At 45.2% G+C, this 23,779-nt stretch overlaps 1 protein-coding gene across 3 annotated transcripts in view; it reads right to left on the reverse strand.

Moving 5' to 3' along the window:
• MTOR (mechanistic target of rapamycin kinase) overlaps window positions 1-23,779 on the reverse strand; it is a 254,519-nt gene that overhangs the window by 6,718 nt on the left and 224,022 nt on the right. For 2 of the 3 annotated variants that reach the window (XM_082274319.1, XM_082274318.1), the window contains exons 47-57: window positions 22,419-22,553; window positions 22,164-22,338; window positions 20,484-20,619; window positions 20,244-20,391; window positions 20,045-20,167; window positions 18,428-18,510; window positions 16,180-16,252; window positions 14,835-14,909; window positions 14,129-14,264; window positions 12,502-12,567; window positions 2,638-2,718 (exon numbers count right to left, since the gene is read on the reverse strand). In XM_082274319.1, coding sequence (XP_082130445.1) covers window positions 2,638-2,718; window positions 12,502-12,567; window positions 14,129-14,264; window positions 14,835-14,909; window positions 16,180-16,252; window positions 18,428-18,510; window positions 20,045-20,167; window positions 20,244-20,391; window positions 20,484-20,619; window positions 22,164-22,338; window positions 22,419-22,553 — 1,231 coding nt within the window. Of the gene's footprint in view, window positions 1-2,637; window positions 2,719-12,501; window positions 12,568-14,107; window positions 14,265-14,834; window positions 14,910-16,179; window positions 16,253-18,427; window positions 18,511-20,044; window positions 20,168-20,243; window positions 20,392-20,483; window positions 20,620-22,163; window positions 22,339-22,418; window positions 22,554-23,779 lie in introns of all 3 variants that reach the window. The other variant, XM_082274317.1, reaches the window with a different exon arrangement.

Genomic DNA, 23,779 nt, shown 5'->3' on the forward strand with positions numbered 1-23,779 from the left:
TTCCCTCCTTATTGGCTGAAACAGCAGCAAAGCGCCGTTGGCTCCCGCTGCTTTCAAAGACAGTGAGCCAATGAGGAGAGAAAGGGGTTGGGGCCGGGCTGGGGCTCCATGTCTGATTGGACACAAGGAGCTGCAGCTCGGCTCGGGTGCCCCTTAAAAAAGCTGCTTGCTGTGGGGGCACTCAAAAGGAGGGAGGGGCCAGAAGTGCCAAAGGAAGACCCGAGAAGAGGAGGATCTGGGCTGCTCTGTGCAAAATCACTACACAGGGCAGGTAAGTATAGCATGTTTGTTATTTTTACCAAAAAAAAAAACGAGACTTTAATATCACTTCAAGCACATTGTGTTGGTCTAATTTTTGTGACTTGGTGAGGATCAGATCACATTTTGTGGAAAATTACTGCAGAAAACCAGAAAAAAAACTGTTAATTACACTGGTTTCACATAATTTTTCTTATATATATCACACACATACACACATATATATATATATATATATATATATATATATATATATATATATATATATATATATATATATATATATATAAAAACATATACACACATACCAAAAAAGAAAGCAGCACCCAGGCGCATGATAACAGTTTTACTTTGATGAAGCACGAGCTAGTCTTCCTCGGGATAAGGAATATATATACACACACACACACTCACATATATACAGTATCTCACAAGAGTGAGTACACCCCTCACAGTTTTGTAAATATTTTATTATATCTTTTCAAGTGACAACACTGTAGAAATGACACTTTGCTACAATGTAAAGTAGTGAGTGTACAGCTTGTATAACAGTGTAAATTTGCTGTCCCCTCAAAATAATTGACCACACAGCCAATAATGTCTAAACCACTGGCAACAAAAGTGAAATTGTCCAAATTGGGTTCAATTAGCTATTTTCCATCCCCGATGTCATGTGACTCGTTAGTGTTACAAGGTCTCAGGTGTGAAATGGGAGCAGGTGTGTTACATTTGGTGTTATCACTCTCACTCTCTCATACAGGTCACTGGAAGTTCAACATGGCACCTCATGGCAAAGAACTCTCTGAAGATCTGTAAAAAGAATTGTTGCTCTACATAAAGATGGCCTAGCTAGGTTATAAGAAAATTGCCAAGACCCTGAAATGGAGCTGCAGCACGGTGGCCAAGACCATACAGCGGTTTAACAGGACAGGTTCCACTCAGAACAGGCCTCGCCATGGTCGACCAAAGAAGTTGAGTGCACATGCTCAGCGTCATATCCAGAGGTGGTCTTTGGGAAATAGACGTATGACTGCTGGCATCATAGCTGCAGAGGTTGAAGGGGGGGTCAGCCTGTCAGTGCTCAGACCATACGCCGCACACTGCATCAAATTGGTCAACATGGCTGTCATCCCAGAAGGAAGCCTCTTCTAAAGATGATACACAAGAAAGCCCACAAACAGTTTGCTGAAGACAAGTAGACTAAGGACATGGATTACTGGAACCATTTCTTGTGGTCTGATGAGACCAAAATCAACCTATTTGGTTCAGATGGTGTAGAGCGTGTGTGGCGGCAACCAGGTGAGGAGTACAAAGACAAGTGTGTTTTGCCTACAGTCAAGCATGGTGGTGGGAGTGTCATGGTCTGGGGCTGCATGAGTTCTGCCGACACTGGGGAGCTACAGTTCATTGAGGAAACCATGAATGCCAACATGTACTGTGACCTACTGAAGCAGAGCATGATCTCCTTCCTTCAGAGTCTGGGCCACAGGGCAGTATTCCAACATGATCATGACCCCAAACACACCTACAAGACAACCACTGGCTTGCTAAAGAAGCTGAGGGTAAAGGTGATGGACTGGCTAAGCATCCAAGCATGTCTCCAGACCTAAACCCTATTGCGCATCTGTGGGACATTGTCAAACAGAAGGTGGAGAATGCAAGGTATCCAACAGCCACCAGCTCCATGATGTAGTCATGGGAGGAGTGGAAGAGGACTCCAGTGGCAACCTGTGAAGCTCTGGTGAACTCCATGCCCAAGAGGGTTAAGGCAGTGCTGGAAAATAATGGCGGCCACACAAATTATTTTGGACACCAGCGGTTTAGACATTAATTGCTGTGTGTTGAGTTATTTTGAGGGAACAGACAATTGACACTGTTATACAAGCTGTACACTCACTACTTTACATTGTAGCAAAGATTCATTTCTTCAGTGTTGCCACATGGAAAGGGGCAACACCTGACCAGGACTCAATATAAAAAGCAATCACCAAAACGGTTCTCAGGGTCCAGGGATCAAGAGCCAGCAGGCTGAGGCGGTGCTGTGTGGGTAAGTGCCTGAGGGTAGGATCGTTGTAGGATGCTGTGCGGGAGCCTAGTGATGTGTGACAGCTCACATGCCAATGCAGGACATGACCTCCCCACCAAATGGTTCTCACATATTCCATGTAAAGTGTATAATAGTGGTCAAAATTGCAAACCCTTTTAAAAAATGTAGGATTTGTCCAATTCTCTAAAAAGTGCTGAAAAAAAAGTGCTGAAACCTGTGTTATATTTCAGTTTACTCCAAATGTAATGCAGACTTTAATTTTACACTTCTTAATATACAAGTTTACCTAGTGTACATATACCCCATATGGAAAATAAAAATGGCAAACTCACTATAAGTATGTATAGACTCGGGCACGGTGCTCCCTGGCTTCTTATGTGCCGTCTCCCCGAGCTCCACTGTCTCCAGCGTTTCTGAGGAAAACACAAAAAGCGCAGTTATATACACAACAAGCCCAAATCTCATTGGCTTGGAATGCTAAACAGTAAAAAATTTATGACACAAAACAAGCCTATCAGAGGTAAAAGAACACCATCAAAAAACAGAATCCAGGTGTGGAATAGTACACCATTTTATCAGCAGCAGGGAGCCAATTTCAGCTGTCTAGAATAAGGGCTACACAGTATGGTCAAACCCAGCAATGGTTTGGGGCCTACTGTGTGCCTGGATGGTGAAAGCGCCTGCTTCTCGATGTAGCAATGAGCTGGTATGCAACCAGTCGGGCCTCAAAAATGGTTTAGAGCAGTGGTTCTCAACTCCGGTCCTCAGGGCCCACTAACAGGCCAAGTTTGCAAGATAACAGAAATGCATCACAGGTGATATAATTTGCTGCTCAGTGATTGCAGTACTCTAGTCTGCATCTCCCCAAGGTAATACTTAAAATCTGGCTTGTTAGTGGGTCCTGAGGAATGGAGTTGAGAACCGCTGCTTTAGAGTGTCAGGCAACTATCAAAATTCCTGGGAGAGTCATGGATTCCCATATTTCTTTCATAGAAGGCTGTCAAGATATTATTTTTCTTAAACTGATTCTTTATAACAAGTAGATACCATTTTATAACCTGAATATTCATTTTTATTATTCATTCATTAAATTATAAAAGAAAATTCTAACTTCAGTTGATCTTTTAAGGTATATATATTTGTTCATTTGTACTGTGGATCTCATGTTCTATTGTTTATTCAGAGAAAAAAAAAAACCCTCCCTGGACTCGATCACTATTAGTGACTAGGTTGGGACACACCATAACACTGCCGATGGGCATGAGCAGTTGCAGCAACAGTTGGGAAAAAAAAAAAACATGATGGGAATAAAAAGTTGACTGTTTTAAGCACAGCAGGCAATGCTCTGGTTTTGTCCCAGGCCCCTGACATAGTCACTTTTGATGGACAGCTTTGTACATATGGTTAAAAACATTGAACAAATAAATAAAAAAATGGAAATCTATATCCAAATTAAGGCCCCATAAGGCTAAGTTCACCTTTTTTTTCCTCCAAGTTCCAGCTCCCCTATTCACCAATAAAGCATTAAACGCACTTCTTTTGTAGAAATAAAAAAGCTTTCCATCTATATTACACACCCTTATCTCACTGTCTACATGGCTGTTTCGGTCAGTGTTTCTCAACCTTTTTTCAGTCAAGAAACCCTTAAAAATGATTTCCAATCTTGAGGCACCCCATTCTAAAATGTAAAAAACAAATCTAATAGTTTTACATTACAAAGTAAGATCCTCGTACGACACCCAACGTTCGAGGTCATTTATTCTTCGAAATACACCTTTGCACATGGATACTGAGTAGTATTGCAATTTTTAGCGCTGCTTTATGTTAGAGTTCCTTGTGGCATTAACATCCTAATTTCAGTATTGCAATTTTACTTTCTTTTACTCAGCTAATGTGACCTCATTGCTGATGGAGAGGGACAGGGGAGGATCAAACAAGGATGCTGTGCAGACGCCCAACTGATGACATCATTGATTGTTAGGATGCCGGCAACGAGAAGGTGCACAATGAAAACCGTTGGCTTTGTGTAACTAAAAGGCAGACTTGAGCCACTTGCTGGCTTGTATACAATTCTTAGGAATCTAGCCAAGGCTCCGCTGAAGAAACCTGAAGGCACCCTGGTTGAAAAAGGCAGAGGAAGGAGTTGACCAGCTGAACTCGTTGGCACACACCCTGCATCATCTATCCTCCTACCACCCACCTCCAGGTGCACGCTTTTTAAATGAAATGCAATCGGTGATCACTGTTCTCACTAAATACACAGGCATCGATTTTTGTTTTCCTACCTTAAGGCCCCTTTCACACAGGCGGACCGTTCAGATTCGCCTGTCCGTTTTGTTGGCGGATCTGAACGGTCCCCCCATGCATCTCTATGGGGCATCGGATGTCAGCAGAGACATGTCCGCTGACACCCGATCCGATAAATCTGGACGGATGGAAACCCTATTTTCCATCCGTCCAGCGGATCGGATGAGAACGGACCGAAGGTCCGTTCCCATTCGATTCCCCCATAGAGATCTATGGGGCTGTGACAGCTGTGTCTCCGCACACAGTGCGGAGAACAGCTGTTATTCTCCTGCTCAGCGGGGGATCGGCGGATCGATCCCCCGCTGAGAAAAGCGGAGTCCGTTTGACGGACTCATAGTGTGAAAGGAGCCTAAAGCAGAGTTCCACGGAGTTCCATCCCCCCTTCAAAAATTAAAAGTCTGCAGCTACAAATACTGTACACATACTGTAGCTGCTGACTTTTAATTCTAGGACACTTACCTGTCCTGGAGTCCAGCGATGTCGGCACCGCAGCCGATGTTTCCATCACCTGTCGGGTGCTGCCGTCGCCATTGCCGGTAAGGGAACCCGGCAGTAAAGCCTTGCGGCTTCACGGGCAGGTCCCTACTGCGCATGCGTATTTGGCAGAGTGTCCTGAATGATCACATAACAGCCTATGTGGAGCAGAGCTGTAGTATTGAAAAACAGGAGAAGTGTGTTCTGGGTTCTGTAAAGCTCACCATACACTATAAAATCGGATTGTACAAGCTCCTCGAGTCCTGGTTCACATCAGTGCGATGATAGACACAGCATGTAATTCGGAGCGCACTGCTTTGAAAATCACATGCAAATTCAGAGCGATGCGAATTCAGCCATACAGATTGTATGGTTGAGTTTGCATCACATTCGGATACAACTCACACAGGACCCTTTTTTGGGTCCGCAGCAGAATCGGATCGCATGGGGCTTCACACCTATGCGATCTGATTCATATCCGAACTGACAGTTCACCCTGGGATATGCAAACTGATCTGGGGGTGTCGTTAACTTTGTATTGACACCCCCAGCAATTCCCATATGGCAGTGTGAACTGCCTGCGATTTGAATGCGATGAGGGAACCCACAGTGGATTTGCAGGGTTCCCGCATCGCATATATGTAAACTGGCACTTAGATCTACCATCATAGATGGCAATGGAGACATTATTTTTTTGAAACAGTCATGTGGACAATGAGGTAAAGGTGTATAGAATAAATAGAAAGCTTTTCTTATTTCTGCAAAGGAAGTACACTGATGCTATATTGGTACATAGGGGAGCTGTAATTTAGGGGGTAAAAAAAAAAAAGTGAACTTAGCCTTTTAGATTACCTGTGTGTGACTCATCAGGGTTCCCAGTCTGCATCCAGATCAGATCTGCAGGTAATCGCTGCAAGAGCGACTCCCTGTGGACAGCTGCGAATAGCTGCAGCTGCTGTTGGGCTCTTATTGTTTTATTGGGGATTCCAACCCACAGACAGCTCATTACAGGGAACCCCACTGACTGTTCCGCAGGTAGCAAATTGCTCCATTCTCAATTGTGAATAACGGACCAGGATAAGTTATTAAAATGTAGGATTTTCCCCTGATAGTGGCACTTTAATATACATCAAAACAATAAGTAAAAAAGGTAAAAACATAAAAAATTAAATGGTAATATTTTCCTAGCCTCTCATACATTTCTTCCTATTTTTACTAACTAAGTATTTTCCTGAAGTGGTTCAAAAGGCAAAAAAGTTTTTTTTACCCTCATGCATTCTATGCATGAAAGTCAAGAGCCTTTTGTGTGACGCTCCCCCCCTCTTATACTCACCTGAGCCAGATCCAGCGATGTGCATGAGAGCAGAAGATCTCCCGAGTCTCTCCCTCCTCATTTGCTGAGGCACAGCAGTGGGAGCCATTGGTTCCCCCGGCTGACAATCACAGCTAGTGAGGAGGGAGCGGTGGGCATGGCCGAGCCATGTTCTGTGTGTCTTAGACACACAAAGGTGGCTTGGGAGCGAGCACACAGGAGTGCCCCCAAAACAAACAGCTTGATATGGGGGCACTCAGCAGGGAAAGGGGCTGGCGGCGTACCCAAGAAGAGGAGGATTGGGGCTGCTCTGTGCAAAACCATTACACAAAGCAGGCAAGTATAACATGTTTTACATTTAAAAAAAAAGAGGAACATTTACAAAACACTTTAAACCAACATCCCACCTCGACAGCACTTTAAAGTGATATTAACCACTTGCAGACCAGACATACTTTTACTGCGGCAGGTCGGCTCTGTCCCGCGAAATGATGCACCTGTGTGTCGCTTCGTTAGACAGCTAGTGGGGGCACGCACACACGTGCCGATCAGCCACAGGGGGAACCAATCAGCGTGCCCGGTGGACGCGATGTCCTCCAGGCACCCACGATCGCTCCCCGTGGAGACAGATTGGCGGTCTGCCGATGTAAACACGGCAAACCGCTGTTCTGTCAGTGATGAACACAGGGATCCTGTGTTACTCCTATTAAGGAACACAGTTCTGTGTGTTTATCCAGCAAGTCCATCCCCCTCACAGTTCGAAAGCACCCCAGGGACACATTTAACCCTTTGATCGCCCCTGGGTAAACCCCTTCCCTGCCAGTGTCATTAGTACATTAACAGTGCATATTTTTAGCACTGATTACTGTAGTAATGTCACTGGTCCCCCCCAAAAAGTGTCAAAAATGTCAGTTAGGGGTCCGATCTGTCCACCGCAATGTCGCAGTCCTGCTAAAAATCCCTGATCCCTGACATCATTAGTAAAAAAAACAAATAAAAAAATAAAAAGGACAAATCTTTCCCCTAGTTTGTAGACGCGATAACCAATCAAAATACGCTTATTGGGATTTTTTTTTACCAAAAACATGTAGCAGAATCCATATTGGCCTAAAATTATATAAAAAATTATTTTGTTTTTTATTGGGAATGTTTTATAGCGGAAAGTAAAAAAATATTGTTTTTTATTTTCAGAATTGTCGCTCTTTTTTTTTTTGATTATAGCGCAAAAAAATAAATAAATAAATAAAAAATACCGCCAAAAGAAAGCTATATTTGTGCGCAAGAAAAATTGTATTTGGGTAAGCCATAACACAACCGCGCAATTGTCAGTAAAAGCAACGGAGTGCCGTATCGCAAAAAATGGGCTTGTCGTTAAGGTAAAACCTTCCGGTCCAGAAGTCAAAATGTAAAAAAACAAGACAAGTTATACAGTAGTTTTGCACAGAGCAGCCCTGATCCTCCTCCTCTCGGGTCCTCTGCCGGGGCTCGTGGCCCCTCCCTCTTGCCATGTGCCCCTAGAACGAGCATCAGGCAATGGGGGCTACCGAGCCGTGGCACTGCATTTCCCTGAACACACAGAGCCGTGGCTCGCCCTGCCCCCTCTCTGCCTTCATTGGCCTACTGCCTATGATTGACAGCTGCCCTAGCCTATGAGGAAGGAGTGTCTCCGGAGAGCTGAGGCTCTCCTGCACATCGCTGCAGGACGATCAGGCTCAGGTAAGTATTGGGGAGGGGGGATAAGTTAAGTATTGGGGGGGATAAGTTAAGTATTGGGGGGGGGGGGGGGGGCTGCTACAGAGAAGGTTTTTTTTTGGGTAAAAATTTTCAGCCTTTACAAACACTAAGTGGGATTTAATTCCCGGGAGGCGCTGCGGCTTTTCTCTCATGTGACAACTGTGATTGGCGCTCTCAGTGGTCACATGATCAGAAGCACGTCCCGCTGGCTTCCAATCAGAAGCCATGACCAAGAGTGGTCACCGACAGCTCAGTCAGTGTGCTGGGGATGCGTCTCCGCACACCACCTCCACCACCCGGCCATGGATACATATGCACAGCGGCTGGGCATTAAAACCCACTTTTCCTGTTGCCACATATATGCATCACACAGTCGGCAAGAGGTTAATCTCCCATCTGTCTTTGATACCCAGATGTAGAGCCTCCACATTATGTAACACTTTAATACATACCATGTGTGTTTAAAAATAAAACAGATCTGCTTGGCAGATTGAGTTTATGGACGGATTGAGTTTATTGGGGAATTCTTAATTTTACAATACGGAAACGCAATCATTAATTTTTTTTATTTTACAGGGCTTTGGCTTGGCTTTGTTAGCTGCACACTATGTTGAGATTAGGCATTGGCTCTCGGTGATTGAGTTACAGTACAAGGTGGTGGTTGTACAAGACTCTGGACTGTGTCAGTGTGAACACAATGCTGTAAAAGCAGGATGTGTTTATGTATTAATCTGTCAAATGATAAACCGATATGTGCAGGCTGCACTGAGAGTACATTGTAATTTGAAGACCAGCCAGCTGTTATTCAACTTTCTCCATCCAGCTACAATATAACTTTTTGTACAATTGAGAAAGTTTTATACTACAGCTAAACTCTGGACAAAAATAAAAAAGGTGGGGGTGGCTCTTTAAAAGGAAAAAAAAAACCCCTCAGAAACCCATAAAAATGTACCCAAATTAGCTGTCACATGATCTTGCGGGGGGGGGGGGGGGGAGCTGGGAACTTCCGCTTTAGGTATTCTACCCCCCTGACATGCGACATTTGGCATGTCATTTGTTTGGGGGGGGGGAGCGGGTACCTAGTTTTGACAGGTACCCGCTCCCACTTTGGCTCGGAGCGCCGCAGTGCCCTGAACGGAAGTTCTCCTCTCCCCCTCCCTCCCTGCAATCTTCTGGGACATGTCAAAGGTCCCAGAAGATTGCCGGCCAATCAAGACGCGCAGCGCGACTCGCGCATGCGCAGTGGGTACCCGGCTGTGAAGCCGCAAACTGTCACAGCCGGGTGCCCACAGCAGTGATGCCGGCGCCGAGGGAGAGGATCGAGGCTTCGGGCGGCCACATCGCTGGACCGTTGGACAGGTGAGTGAAATGGCTGGAACTCCGCTTTAAAGCAGGTCTCTATTCATTCCACAGGTCTAGCTGGCTGGTCTTGTTTTGCCCCTTGAGTGATGGGACTCCTAACTGCTGCATGAGCCTGTGATGGACACTTGTGACACCCAATGGGGCACAGCATCCAAATCACCAGGAATCTATGTGGGCGCTGCAGACCGAACCCTTCTACACTACTGAGTAGAAGAAATACCCAACCTGTCACATATTTTAACTAGTGATCAACCGATATCGTTTTTTTATTGCAGATCCCAATATTTTGGCCATCGCATATCGGTATCTGCCGATATTGGTCGATACATTTTTTTTTTTTTTTGACAGGTACTCTTGTGGAGGGATCTGGGGTTCTAAAAGACCCCAAACCCCGCCTCTGCACTTAAAAGCATTCAAAATGCCAAGTTTGGCTGTTTTGAATGCTGTAATTTTTTAGAATTTGGCGCCGAGTACCCAGAAGTGATGTCATGTCATCACTTCCGTGTTTTACATGGAGACCCGATCAGAGCTGAATGTGGCTTTAATCGGGTCTTCCCTTCGTCGGCCGTGCAGGCTGGTTGCCCAGCCTGGGCAACAGTGGGACGGGAGAACTGGGCAAGCCACAGAAGGTGGGGGGTGGGGGGACATCCCCTTCCGCTCCTTGTAATGACAGCCAAGCGGCTTCTCAGCTGCATCGGTTGTCATTATAAGACAGCCGACCGTTGGCTATGGACGCCGGTACTGGGATGATGCCTCTAGCTGCAGGCATCACTCCGGTACAGCACTTTCCCGAAATATCGGCAATATCAGTAACCTCAGGGGCCGATTCCGATATATCAGGGAAAGTGCACATCAGCCCCCAATATATCGGCTTTGCCGATAATTGGTCGATCCCTAATTTTAACCTTTTCATTGCCAGAGCGGTTTCTGCATTATTTGCACATGTTTAAAAAGTAATTTTAGGCCTGAAGATTACATAAAACCCCCAAGTATTATATGGTTTCTGAAAGCAGACGCCGGCCTAGAGAATAAAATCGTGATCGTTCCAATTTTTTTGTGTCAAGTGATATTACCCCAAAGGTCTAGGTAATGCAAAATTTCAGTAAAGACACACTAAAGTCAACGTTAGGGCAAACAAACGCAATAAACTACCCAAGTCTTTGATAAAATATAAAAGATGAGGTTGCATTGAGTAAATAGATACCAAACATGTCAAACTTTAAATTTGTGCGTGCCCGTGAAATGGCGACAAACTTCAGTACCCTCTTTTTTCTATAGGCGGCACTTAAAAAGCCCCCTAATAGGTCATCAGTTTAGTGTTACGGAATCGGTCTTGTGCTAGAATTATTACTCTCTTACTCTCACTCTGGTGTGGGCAGTGATATGCAACAGGTATATCGCAATCAACGTTTTCAAGCATAGGTGCCCCAAATGCATGTGTTTGCGTTCGTGTGCACATATGTGGGGGTGGGAAGCCTCAATATTTTTTTTTTTGTAAGGGTTTGATGTGCTTGGGTGTATTTTTTTGCAAAAAAAAAAAATCTATTTTTTGCTTAATTTAAGTCTCCTATGTGATGGTTTTTAGGTGACAGGTTCTCTAATAAAACCCTCTTTTAGACCCTGCATGTCTCCTCTGGCCTCCATTAAATGTATTGCAATGCAGATCGCATTGCAATATATCCCTTCCCGGCTATGCTAGGCGGAGGACACTGACCCGGAAGGGTAATACGTGTCACTTCCCGTGTCATAGCAAGACACTGTGTCTGCTCTGCTCCTTCCCCTTCACCCGCCATGTCAGTCCTGGGCCCACAGATGGCCAAGTAGAGCCCATAATACATGGCTGAAGTGCAAGTGTGAGGGTGGGGGGGTCTGAGGGCAGTACCGGGGGTGTGGGAGGCAATGGGGCGGCAGCTCAGCTGCCTGAATGCACAAATTTACACACAATCCCGGGGCCTACAGCCACCGAATTGTTTATGACCCCCCCCCCCCCACGTCAGGTCTGTATGACGTACGCACCTGGCAGCGAAAGGGTTAAAGCCTAATTCCTGCTTTGGCAGCATGTTACAGCCATAATTGGGGTGTAACATGTTGCTAAGCAATGCCCCTCCCCGTGACAATGTTTAGGGGTTCTTCCTCCCTGCAGCTGTCGCTTTTTAAACTGGCTGTGTGGGGCTCTGCCGAAACAATTGTGTCATTCTCATACAGAAATCTGTGAATGAATTACAGGTCCCCCTCTGCCACCGCAGCAGATGGACCTATAGTACTCAATGGACGACGTGTGCAGTAATCAGTGCTCTCGTAGTACATTGACATTTCCTACAGCTCTCAAACTTAAAGTCCATACAGAGGTACTTGCAGAAAGCTGGAGGAAGAGTTTGCAGGAGCCTGGCATTGCACTCTCAATCCACTGTTCCTGGGTGCAATGCTTTGCAGGCTTCTGTGAAAGAAAATACATTTTCTTCCTGCAGAGATTAAAGACTTTTTACTCAGCCCCAGAAGACAGGGAGTGGGGATCTGATGTCACACATTGCACAGCGTAAAGCCAAGAACTCAATGTAACCTGTAACCTGAGTGGAGGGAATGGACACACTCCCTTCTACACAGACTCATAGGGTAAAATGGAGAGCTGAGGCGGTCAATCACCTGCTGTGTACTGGAGAGGGGCAGGGCTGTCACCTGAGATTGCCTGGTGCTAACTTATGCAGATAGCAAAGGAAGGAGACAACAGGGAGAAATTAGTCTGTGCTTTGAATTGAAAAAAGCATACACTACAGAAGGATAGGCTTTGTTTGTTTTTCATGTCTGAGGTTAAAACCACTTCAATCTACAATTTCACAATGAATATATAGTCATATAATAAAACAAAAGATCTTCTTTAAGGGGGTACAGATCATATGCGTATACAACATGATAGAAGCTGGCGCAGTGCAGACACACTCAAGAAACAGGTGCGGCTGCCAAGGAGTACATAGTACCAAAAGGCTGAGAACAATCAGACTGGACTTACCTACAGACTGCCCGGCAGAATAGGAATCTGTCCGCGTACGGGAGCGCTTGTTGCCTTTTATGTTGGCTGTAAAAATGTATCACGGTACAGAGTGGTGAGAAAGTGACAGATGGAATATTAAAAGTAGAAAAGACACTTTTCTACTCGCTGCTTTTAAAGCTAACCTGTCATTGTGCAAACACCCGTAAACTAACCAAGCAGTCTATAGGTGTTAGAAAGAAAAAAGTATTTAATCAAGACTTTTCTCCCTCAACCCTTAAAAAACAAAAATGGGTTTTTCATTTATGAACGAAAAGTACCCTATTTTCTTCTTTTTAGTGCTGCAGCCCCCCTCCTCCATACTTTCTTATAGGTGAGGGTGACATCTACATTGTCCTCCTGCAGTCCCCTGGGATACCCATGTCTTCTATCCAAGGAGGCATTCGCTTCCACACACCGAAATCCCATGAAGACCCCTTTCACACAGGGTGGAAACCATCCAAGCGGATTCATCTGCTCAGCAGGGGATCTCTCTGCTGAGCAGGCAGATGACAGGTCGATGTAGAGTCAACACGTACACAACCCGTTGCTCTTTATGGGGCGGTCAGATTGCATAACCGCTTCCATCCGTTCCACTGGACGGATGGCGAACGTATCCCCATCCGTCTGCTGTTAAGAGGACTGGATCGGATCCCAGCGGATGACAGTGGACACCTGCCGCCCCATAGAGAACAATGGGTGGTCCGATCGGGTCCGCCTGAAAAACAGATAGGTGGACCCGATTAGTCCGCTGGTGTGAAAGGGGCCTATATCTTTCCATAAACAAAACACTGTGCCAGATCTCTCTGTGTACATGAGGGAGATCTGGTGCCGTGTCATGAGGTGGGCCGGCTCATTAATCCAGAAGAGAAAGTCTGCTCCTGATCGAAATGGCGGTGCGGGATGGAACCTGCACTTGGAGAGCACAGCAAGTGGTAAGAGGATTACGCTGGATTCACTAGGCTCGTAAGTGCGTTTATTCATAAGAAAACAGCAGCATAGGTGGATGGTCTACTTCTAGATTGTAAGCTCTAAAAAGCAGGGTCCTCTAATTCCTCCTGTATTGAATTGTATTGTAACTGTATTGTCTTCCCTCATATTGTAAAGCGCTGCGCAAACTGTTGGCGCTATAATAATCCTGTATAATAATAATAATAATAATGTAGCTCGGAGCTCATGCAGTGTGGACATACTGACTTCCCAGTGGCAGTACAGCCCTGTGTCCCCACTGCATCCAACATGCCTTGTGTCCCCACTTCATCCGACCTGAGAGTCAGAATTTGCATACTGCAAGGACCTAAAGTTCAGGGAGTAACTGACATGTACCAAGGAGGACTTTGTAAACACTAGCTGATTTAAGGAGGTACAGGACTTAGAAGTGATGTGAGCACAGTTGCGTGCTATTTAATGCAACTTTAAGAACCAGATTAATCAGAGGAGCAGGAGAAGATTACAGGAACACTGGCTTATAATTCAGTATTCGTCTGATACAGACTACAAGTCTGCCACAGGTGCAAGTGTTGGCAATAACTCAGTATTGCGCAATATAACAATCTCCAGAAACTTTTCAGGAAGATGCGACATAGACCCCCACCCCGATGGTACTCACTGTCCATCAGTCTCCAGTTGAGGAGAGGATCATACACGAAGGCCTCCAGAACTGCCATGACGCTGTCTTTGTGTTCCCGTAGGACCTCCATTACTGTATGGCAGGTAATGCGGTAGTTGCCATCCAGACCAGTTACCTGTAGACCAAAGACAGTAACAAATGTATAAAGTGAGCATTAAAGGATAAGTTCACCGTTTGTAATATGTTACACTCCTATTTCAGAGGTAATGTGTAAAATGCTACTTTGGAGCAGTCACAACCCCCCCTCCTGTGACAGCAGGCAAGCTATCCTCTCCCTGCACCCGCTGTCACTTTTTAAAAACAGAGGGGCGATGCGAGGCTCCTCCCACACGGCTGCATCATTCATCCACAGAGTCCTGTGAATGAACTACAAGTCCCATCTTCCACCTTGGCAGACGACTTATAGTTCTCAATGAACTACCAGGGCACTGATGAACACCCTGGGAGTTCATTGACTCTACCTGCTCATATAGAGGTATAGGCAGACAGCTGTACTGAGGGTCTGCAGGAGCCTGTCATTGCAACCGTGATAAGCTGATTGTGGGTGCAATGCTTTGCAGGCTGCTGTGTAGAAAAAAAAAAAATGCATATTTTTTTACCTGCAAAAACATCAATTTTGCTTTTTGTTTTTTTTTACATAAAAGGTAAACTTTGCTTTTAATAACTGCAAGATAATCGCCCTTACCTCCATAGCATTGGTCAGCATTCTCGTTAGTCGGAAAGGGATCTTCTCTGGGAATTTCTCTCTGGTCATGGCCACCTTAAATCAAAGTAATAAAATTATTTAAAATCAAGATGTACATTAAAGCATTTGGATGCTGGAAGCCTAAAGGCCAACTCTAGGAAAACAGTAGCGGTGTGTGTGTGTGTGTTGAGGGGGGGTTCTTTTGACAACAGCCACAGCCTGAGTAGAAAAAACTATCATGTGCCAGAATGCTGCAGAGAAGGACCCATGCTCTGCTTGGAAGCAGTTGTCTCTGTGCAACGGCCCAACATGCCCTTTATCGAGTCAGGGCTTATCCAATCAGCAAAGCTTATGCTCCTTGCTGATTGGAGATCTATGACTGAACAGGGGGTGTACTGGACCTTTAAAGGGAAACTAGACACAGAAGCAGGACTTTAACTCCGTTCTGCAAAGTTTCCTAAAGGTGGCCATACATGTGTATTTACATTGCAGAGATGAGTAATAAAGTTTTTCCCATTGATAAACAAGTCACATTTGGAATGCCCTAGCTTTTTTGCCTAATAGTTATCCACTTGGGCAACGAATGGCAGGAATGTATTCCAGATTGCATACCGCTGCTCCAGGCACAATGGCCCTCATCAGTGCAAAGTATGGGCACCATATCTTGCACCGCAGGGCAACGAGGTAATGTTGTACCTTACAGAATATCTAGAACAAAGCTTTTTAAATTTAGGCCTTAAACCTGACTGCTTACTTTATCTAGTTGACATGACCAACATGAAACGAGTCTGGATTAGTGAGGTCAGGCAGCATAATGGAAACACACACAGCAGAGGAAGAAGTACTTAGCCCTGTTTGGAAAATTCTTTATCTGGGTTTTTACATCTATTTAATAAATCTCTGCGTCTGTTGGGTCACATCAGTGTGCTCTACCCTCTTTTTCTGCTAACCATCTGTTTCATGTTAAATGTCTTGATCCCTCAATTATTCTGCTGACAGTAATATTGTATTTATAGTCCTAATCCGATTTAAGACAATACTTTGTCCATGAAGAGGCAATCAAGAAACTAAAAGGGCTCCATTCCTGGGTGCTTATGTATTTCTTTCAATAATTGGCTTACATCACTGCACAACAAACCCCTTTCTTGATTGCCTGCAAATAGACAGGGCAGTGATGTCACTGAATGCTTAGTGATGTATATACAATATAGAGGTGGGGGCTTCGTAAGGAAAAAAATATACTCATTAATAATTACATTTAACCCCGTCACTGCTATACAAAGCTTTATTCAAAAGGAAACAGAAAGAGAGAGTAAATGATTGCCTAAAACAGGAAGGTGATCACCTCAAAACAGTCCCCAAAATCAATATGTAGAATTTTCCCACTCAGCCGGTCCAGCATCAAGTTGGAAGGATGTCTGCAAGAAGAGAAAGGCAGCAATTAAGAACCATCACTCACTGTTCACCCCAGCTTCCCTAACTCTAACCATTACCACTACATGACCAGAAGTATTCAGAGACCCACCCCCACCAAAAAAAAAAAAAAAAAAACAGCTTGCTATAGACCATTAACATTTATCCATCCCAGTGCCTCCAATCTTTGCTCTCTTGCAGTGCTACACTGGCTGAAGAATCTTCAACATCAAACATTTCATGCGTGTGCCAGAATCCTGGTCTTCCTCTCAGTGTGCTGTGATTCCACCTGTTACACACTATTTCACTACCATATCCCTGCAGAGCAGTATAACCCTAGCAGCTGGTGGGTAGAACTACAAGTGGTCTACTGACAAACCAGCAGCACCCATTCACAATTTAGGCTACGTTTCCACTAATGCGCCTACAAAGTCACGCGATTTCAAATGCGACTTGTTTGCGACTACTTCTGGGGACTTCAGTGCGACTTCCTTCTATGAGGGACAAGTCGCACTGAAGTCATCCAAAAGTAGTGCAAAAACCTTTTCTCAAGTCGCTGCGTCTTGAGTCGCAGCAGTTAGAACGGTCCTAATTGAAATGTGTCAAGCCGCACAACAAGTCGCACTAGTGGAAACGGGGCCTTAGTGCTGTGATGTATCATGTGGCAAAAAGCCATTTAATCACCGCCAGTAGAAAAACCTCAGTGGCATGCAATGTGACTCTATAGTAGATATGAATAAGATGTGTAACTGCGCTAACCTCTGGTAAGTAGGGGGTATTTATAACCCCACTATATGTTATACTCCCGCTACGTGCTGGTTCTGTGAATGCGATTCCTCACATCCACAAATTACTAATAATAAGGTGCATATAGTGATTAAATAAATAAGTGTTCAAAACATGTCTTGCATAAAGTGTTCAAAATACTATAAATTCATTTAAACTGGCTGATATCATATAATAAAAGCTACAAGTATTTTAACATTAATAAATATTAATATATATTAATAAATATCAATAAATATATATCCACAATTTATACATGGACCATAGCAGTCTAGCTTGTAACAGTCTTCTATGATTCACAAAAACTTTTTATATTCACAAAAAACTCATTTTCTTGGTGAGGAGGTGAAAAAGGTGCCGTAGTGCATGAAAGTCTTTCCAATAATTATCGTGCTGCAATGCCGATAGTATGACCCTTCACCGATCACCTTGAGTACTATGTGGTAAGAAGACTCCCCCAGCCCCCTAATACTTGCCTGAGTCCCCTCTCGATCTAGCGAAGTCCACGAATGCCTTGGCTATCTGGGACTCTCACTCCTGATTGGCTGAGACAAAGCAGCAGCGCACCATTGGCTCCCACTGCTGTTACTCAAAGTCAGTTAGCCAATGAGGAGAGAAAGGAGTGAGGCTGAACCATGGCTCTGTGTCTGAATGGATACACGGAGCAGTAGCTCGGCTTGGGTGCCCCCATAGCAAGCTGCTTGGTGTGGGGGCACTCAACAGGAGGGAGGGGCCAGGAGCTCTGGCCAGGGACCCCAGAAGAGGAAGATCCGGGCTGCCTCTGTGCAAAACCATTACACAGAGCAGTATAACATGTATAGCAAGTATAACAGGTTTGTCATGTTATTAGAAAAAAAAAACAACAACAAAAAAGAGACTTTACAATCACTTTAACCCAGCCAAACGATTGAAAAATTAAAAAGCTGACAGCGAGCCTGCCAACATTGTCCAGCTTCAGTGCCAACTGCACTAAAGCCTTTATGGCTGAAAAGAAGAAGAATTCCCCACAAAAAGTTCCGGCACATAAAGCCTTCCTAAGAGGAAAGAAATTTTCACAGCAGCAAAGGCAGAAAAATATGAAGTGCTGATTTTGGAATGAAATCAGATAATTATACTCATGAATATAGTTATTCGACACAGAAATCTAATTCACAAGTATATAAAACAGTATATAGGATTTAACAAGCAAATGTAATTTCAAATGCCGTTTTTAAGATGTTGACATCTGCAGCTTGCTTAGGCACTTCCTGTTTCATGGTGATTTAACCCGGTGTCTCATTTGTGCTTTCGTGTTGTCACATAGGCTTCTAATTGAGACTTTAAGTGACCATAACCCCCCTTCCCCCTCATGTACTAACCCCTGTAAAAGCAAAGCTTCCACCCAGGCCACCTACCTGTCACCAAGCCCAAGTATGTACCCCACCATGGACATCACTGCTAAAGAGCGTGTGTAATTCGTTCTTCTGTCAAACCAGACCTGAAAGATAAAGTGAAATATGAACTTACATCTGGGAATCCTGCATGGCCACCTTAAATCATCACAATATATTGATTAGTGCCTTCTCAATTCCCTTCCAATCCCAAACAAACAAGGACCTCTATGTAGTAACAGAAAACTGTCATGAGAGAAATACATAATTGCCTGCCTGTAATGGCGCTGCCTAACACGGTGATCCAATGGCTTCAATAGTCTGCGTTTCTGAATGGGGGTCAGATATCCTGTATTAAAGCGGAGTTCTGCCTCCCCCTCCAAAAATTAAAAGTCAGCAGCTACACATACTGTAGCTGCTGACTTTTAATATTAGGACATTTACCTGTCCTGGAGTCCAGCGATGTTGGCACCACAGCCAATGTTTTCATCGGCTGTTGGGTGCTGCTGCCGCCATTGACGGTAGCCTTGCGGCTTCACGGGCGGCTCCCTACTGCCCATGCGCGCTGTGCATTCCTATTGGCTCCGCGGCGGAGGAGGGGGGTCGAAATTCCAAGGGACGGCGTCACAGCGCTGTATCCCGGAAGTGGGGAAGGGTAAAAGTGGAAGTGGAACTTCCGCTTTAGGTAGTCCTAACCCCCTGACATGCCACCTTTGGCATCATATAATTTTTTTGGGGGGGAGCGGGTACCTATTTTGACAGGTACTCGCTCCCACTTCCGCTCGGAGCGCCGCGGCTCCCTGAGCAGAAGTTCTCCTCTCCCCCTCCCTCCCTGCAATCTTCTGGGACGTGTCAGAAGTCCCAGAAGATTGCCGGCCAATCAAGACGCGCAGCGCAACTCGCGCATGCGCAGTGCGTACCCGGCTGTGAAGCCGCGAGCTGTCACAGCTGGGTGCCCACACCAGTAGTGCCGGCGCCGCCGAGACCAGAGGGAGAGGATCGAGGCTTCAGGCGGCCACATCGCTTGACCGTGGGACAGGTGTGTGTTTATTAAAAGTCAGCAGCTACATTTTTTGTAGCTGCTGACTTTTAATAAAAACAGAAAAGGCTGGAACTCCGCTTTAAGTGCAGGAGATGTTTTGTTCATATGGACAGTTCTCTCACCACATAGTAAACACAGCTTTGTGTTCAGAATGAAGTATTGTCTTAAGATCAGCAGCTAAAGCCAATCACTTTTAATGCAATCCAGCGAACATTGCATCTGCTCCAAAATTAGAATGGTTCTTATAGTCAAACCCTAATTTGGGTTTAATATGAGAAACCTTGCCCAAATTCAATAGGCTTTCACATTGTTCTGCTAAGGACTGCAACCTCTTCTCAAATTGCCCAGTACTTGCAGTATAGGATCTGGAGAGGGTGGAGCTTGGAACTTGGGAACGCTTTGGTCTGCACTTTTGCATGCCCAAATTGAAGCAATGTTTATGAATATTGGTAACCCCAGGATTTTGCTAGTGGGGAAGCCATGTGAATAGAAAGAACCTTATAATCGCTCAAATAATAGCCGAGCCACCCCTAATCAGTTTTCTATGTTCCTGTATAATTTGAGCAAAACTCATCAGCGTTCTAGCGCTGCATTCTTACCTCTGAGCTAGGGCTTTTTAACCAGAGCAGCTTGGCAAGATCATCCCCGGCAGTATTATTAACAGCATGTTCAAACACCTCCACCTTCTGCATGAGAGTCAGATGGTCGTAATCCGGTGCCATCTGTGAACAGAAAGTACAATTAGATCCCACTGTTATGACCTACATAATTATCCCCCTATGGAGATCTTTGGATTACCCTCAGCATGATGCGGTGCTCTATGTTCAACAGTATCTTCTTCTTCTCTCGATAGTCCCGGATCAGTGCATGCAGGGTGTCGCAGTGCGGGACCCAACCAATGAGGCCCGAGTTAGTTGACAGAGGGATGACGGCATATCTCTGGATGCTGTTGGGACAAACCAAAACACTGTCACCTGGATGAAGCTTCTCATCAATCAGTACTGCCTGCCTAATGCCAGGGATGTCGAAGGACAGCACCTGAGGTTTTTCCGCAGAGATGCTGGATCATTTGCCAACAGCGTGTTCACTAGACCAAAAAGTTGCATCACTCTCTCATCCTGGCGCAGGTCCTCATGCCCCTTCAGCAGAAACATGAATTCGTGGCCATTGCTTCCTGCGGGAATACAAAAAAAAATTCATACTGAAAATACTGGGATTATGGTTTCTTTGTGGAGCTTGTTGATCTCCTTCAACAACTGTCCTAAAGAGAATCAGTCACAAGTAGTGCTTGCATTTATATATTTAGCCCTAATTTAATGTTCGATAATATTTGACCAGCTTCTGAAGTTCATTCTTTTGAATGAAGGGGCATTTTACCCCACATCTTCTAAAACTTTCAGAATCCACCATTTTTACTGTCAAATAGCTTTTCAAGCCCTGATGAAGGAGAACCGCACAAACTACTGAAACTAGGGATAGACCAAAATGTTTTTTTCAGGGCCGATACCGATACTTTGGTCACAACGTATCGCCTGATATGGGCCAATATTTTTTACATTTAAAGTTTTGAAAAAACAAGAGTGTTTTTAACACAAATCTGGTACTGAACATGTTAATTTTTGTTTAGTGCTTAATGGCTGGCTTGCTGGCACCCTGTGGTGAGAGGCTGGTTGGCACCCTGTGGTGGGTGGCTGGCTGACACCCTGTGCTGGGTGGCTGGCTGGCACCCTGTGGTAGGTGGCTGGCTGGCACCCTGTGGTGGGTGGCTGGCTGGCACCCTGTGGTAGGTGGGTGGCTGGCACAGGGGCTGTGGGTGGCTGGCTGGTACAAGGCCTGTGGGTGGTTGGTACAGGGCCTGTGGATGGCTGGCTGGTACAGTGCCTGAGGGGGGCTGGCAGGTACAGTGCCTGAGGGGGGCTGGCAGGTACAGTGCCTGAGGGGGGCTGGCAGGTACAGAGCCTAAGGGGGGCTGGCAGGTACAGTGCCTGAGGGGGGCTGGCTGGCTAGTACAGGGCCTGTGGATGTGGGTGGCTGGCTGGCACCGGGCTGCTGTGGGTGGGTGTATGGCTGTGATACACTCCCACAAGACTAGTCCCAACTCAAGACGAGGCTGTCCAAGGCGAGGGAGGTGACCTAAGAAGGCAGAATGACATCACAAAAATATTGGCAATATCGGCCAGTTCTGGGGCCGATACCGATATATCGGGGAAAGTGCATATCGGTCTTGCTGATAATCGGTCTATCCCTAACTGAAACGTGTTGGATTTCTACTATGAAGCAAATTGTTTGGGCCTCTAAAACCATTGGCATAGCACTCTTACCATTTTTAATTTTACAAAAGATGCTTTACAACGCCCTTTTGTGTTCAAGAGCTACCTAACTAGAGCAAACACATTCTACAGTACAATCTCCACTCTATAAATGTCTAACTGTGAATAAAGTAGCCAAAAGTGACATTTGTTCTTTGCTGAAATCCCCAAACTATAAAAATAAACATCAAGCAGGTAGCCTGCAACCTACATGTAAAAATAAACTTCAAAAATAAAGATACAGCAGGTATTCTGCAACCTACATGTAGCAGCTGTGATGGGTGTGCATTGAACACAAACCAATATCTTTGCACCACAGTAAGAGAAGAAACCATTATATAGGCTGGCCCTTTATTAAAGCAGGAATACATATATGTAAAATATATGGTCAAGAAAAAAGAATGCGCACCCATTAGCGTCAGTTTCCTTGGCCTCTGCTTGGAGGTGATTACTTGCAGGGAAGGCGCTATAGACTGGATACGTATTATTGGTTGATTAGGGTCATATGTTCCCGGCACAGCTAGCTCCAGATCTCGGCACATGAGAAGCTTGGGCGAGACATACTGAAGCTCCAGGGAAGTTAGCTGAAAAACACAACACTATTTAATACCAAAGAAACAAACCACATCTATGTCAAAGTGAAGACAACATCCAATGTATCTACCTGTGGCAGCTGCTTGGAGATCCTTCTGAAGACGTGGTAGTACAGATCCCAGGCCTGGGTCAGATCTTTCACATTTCCAGATTTCATGTACTTTCGACACCAATCCTGAGCTTCCATCAGATCTCTCCCATAGGCCTTCGGGGCAGGAAGGAAAATTAGTCATGTGATGACGGCAGAGGACAAACATAAGGAGGATGTCAGACAGGTTACAGAGCAAGTAGTCCAAGCTGTTTCTGGATACAATACTGTTTAGGTCAGTGACCAAGAATATGAATACAAACACTGACATCAGAAGTAGCGATCTGTATAGCGATGCTGGTGTCAAAGACCTAGAAATGCTGCCACTTTCTCATTTAGGGTTGGGTGACAGTGCCACCCGTTAGCTGACCCACCAAGCAAGGTACATGCACTGATCTAGGTTACCCCATTGCCTCCCACTGCAGGTGTCCACCCAGAGTAACCCTGTCAGAGCTTACCTGGGCTAATAATGTCACAGCTTCCCTGAGTGGGTGATTGGTCACGAAACGACTCCGACATGATAGCCCCAGCGCTATCATGTCGGAGTCGTTTCATGCGTCAACATAATGAGATTGGTGGGTGTGCCTTGCTAGGGGTGGGCTAGCAGAAGACACTGCTACTTTGTCCTGAACTGGGAAAGTCTCAGTTTCTCGTTGAGTTAGTGCACCTTTTCAGAAAATAAACGTAAAAAGTGAACACCATGTACACCCTCTTTACCCCCCGGTCCCTGCTGTGCTAACCTCCATGTGTGCTAAACTGTTCCAGAAGTTCTGAAAATGAACAGAGAAGAGCTGGGGTTTTAAACCCCCAAAGCATTGCCCTGGATGCGTGGGCACTGACAGCTCAGCACCCACAGAGGTAAGTACAGCGGGGACCGGGTATATGGTGTTAGCTCACCTTTTCCTTTTTTCTCTAATGGTAAAATAACACTTAAGTCCTGAAGGGCCTGTGTCAACAAGCTTTGTATGGTTCATGCAACTTTTGCATTTAGCAAAAGCCTGCGTGAATTAGGTCAAATGCAGATCAGGAGGTGCTCAACTGCAGGTCATATGCGCCTGCCAATGAATTTTGAATGATATCAGAAGCATCTTATACAATGTCAATAATGCTAAAGCCTGTCAACACGGGCCCTTACAGGCACATTCAGGAACAGGACAGTGATGGCAGTCTGTTTATTTTTGAAGGCTTTCTTTAATAGGCATACAACTATTAATGGAGTAGATCTATGGCCACACAGGAAATTCCTCCCATAAAATAAATTAAAGGTCTGCTTCTATCGGTAACGGTTTTCCCACTTCTTTGCTGCTGGCTTCAACTGTGTCAACTATATGTCTGCTCTCCTC

Source organism: Pelophylax lessonae, assembly GCF_965119305.1.
Source record: "Pelophylax lessonae genome assembly, chromosome: 12".
NCBI classification, from domain to species: Eukaryota; Metazoa; Chordata; class Amphibia; order Anura; family Ranidae; genus Pelophylax; species Pelophylax lessonae.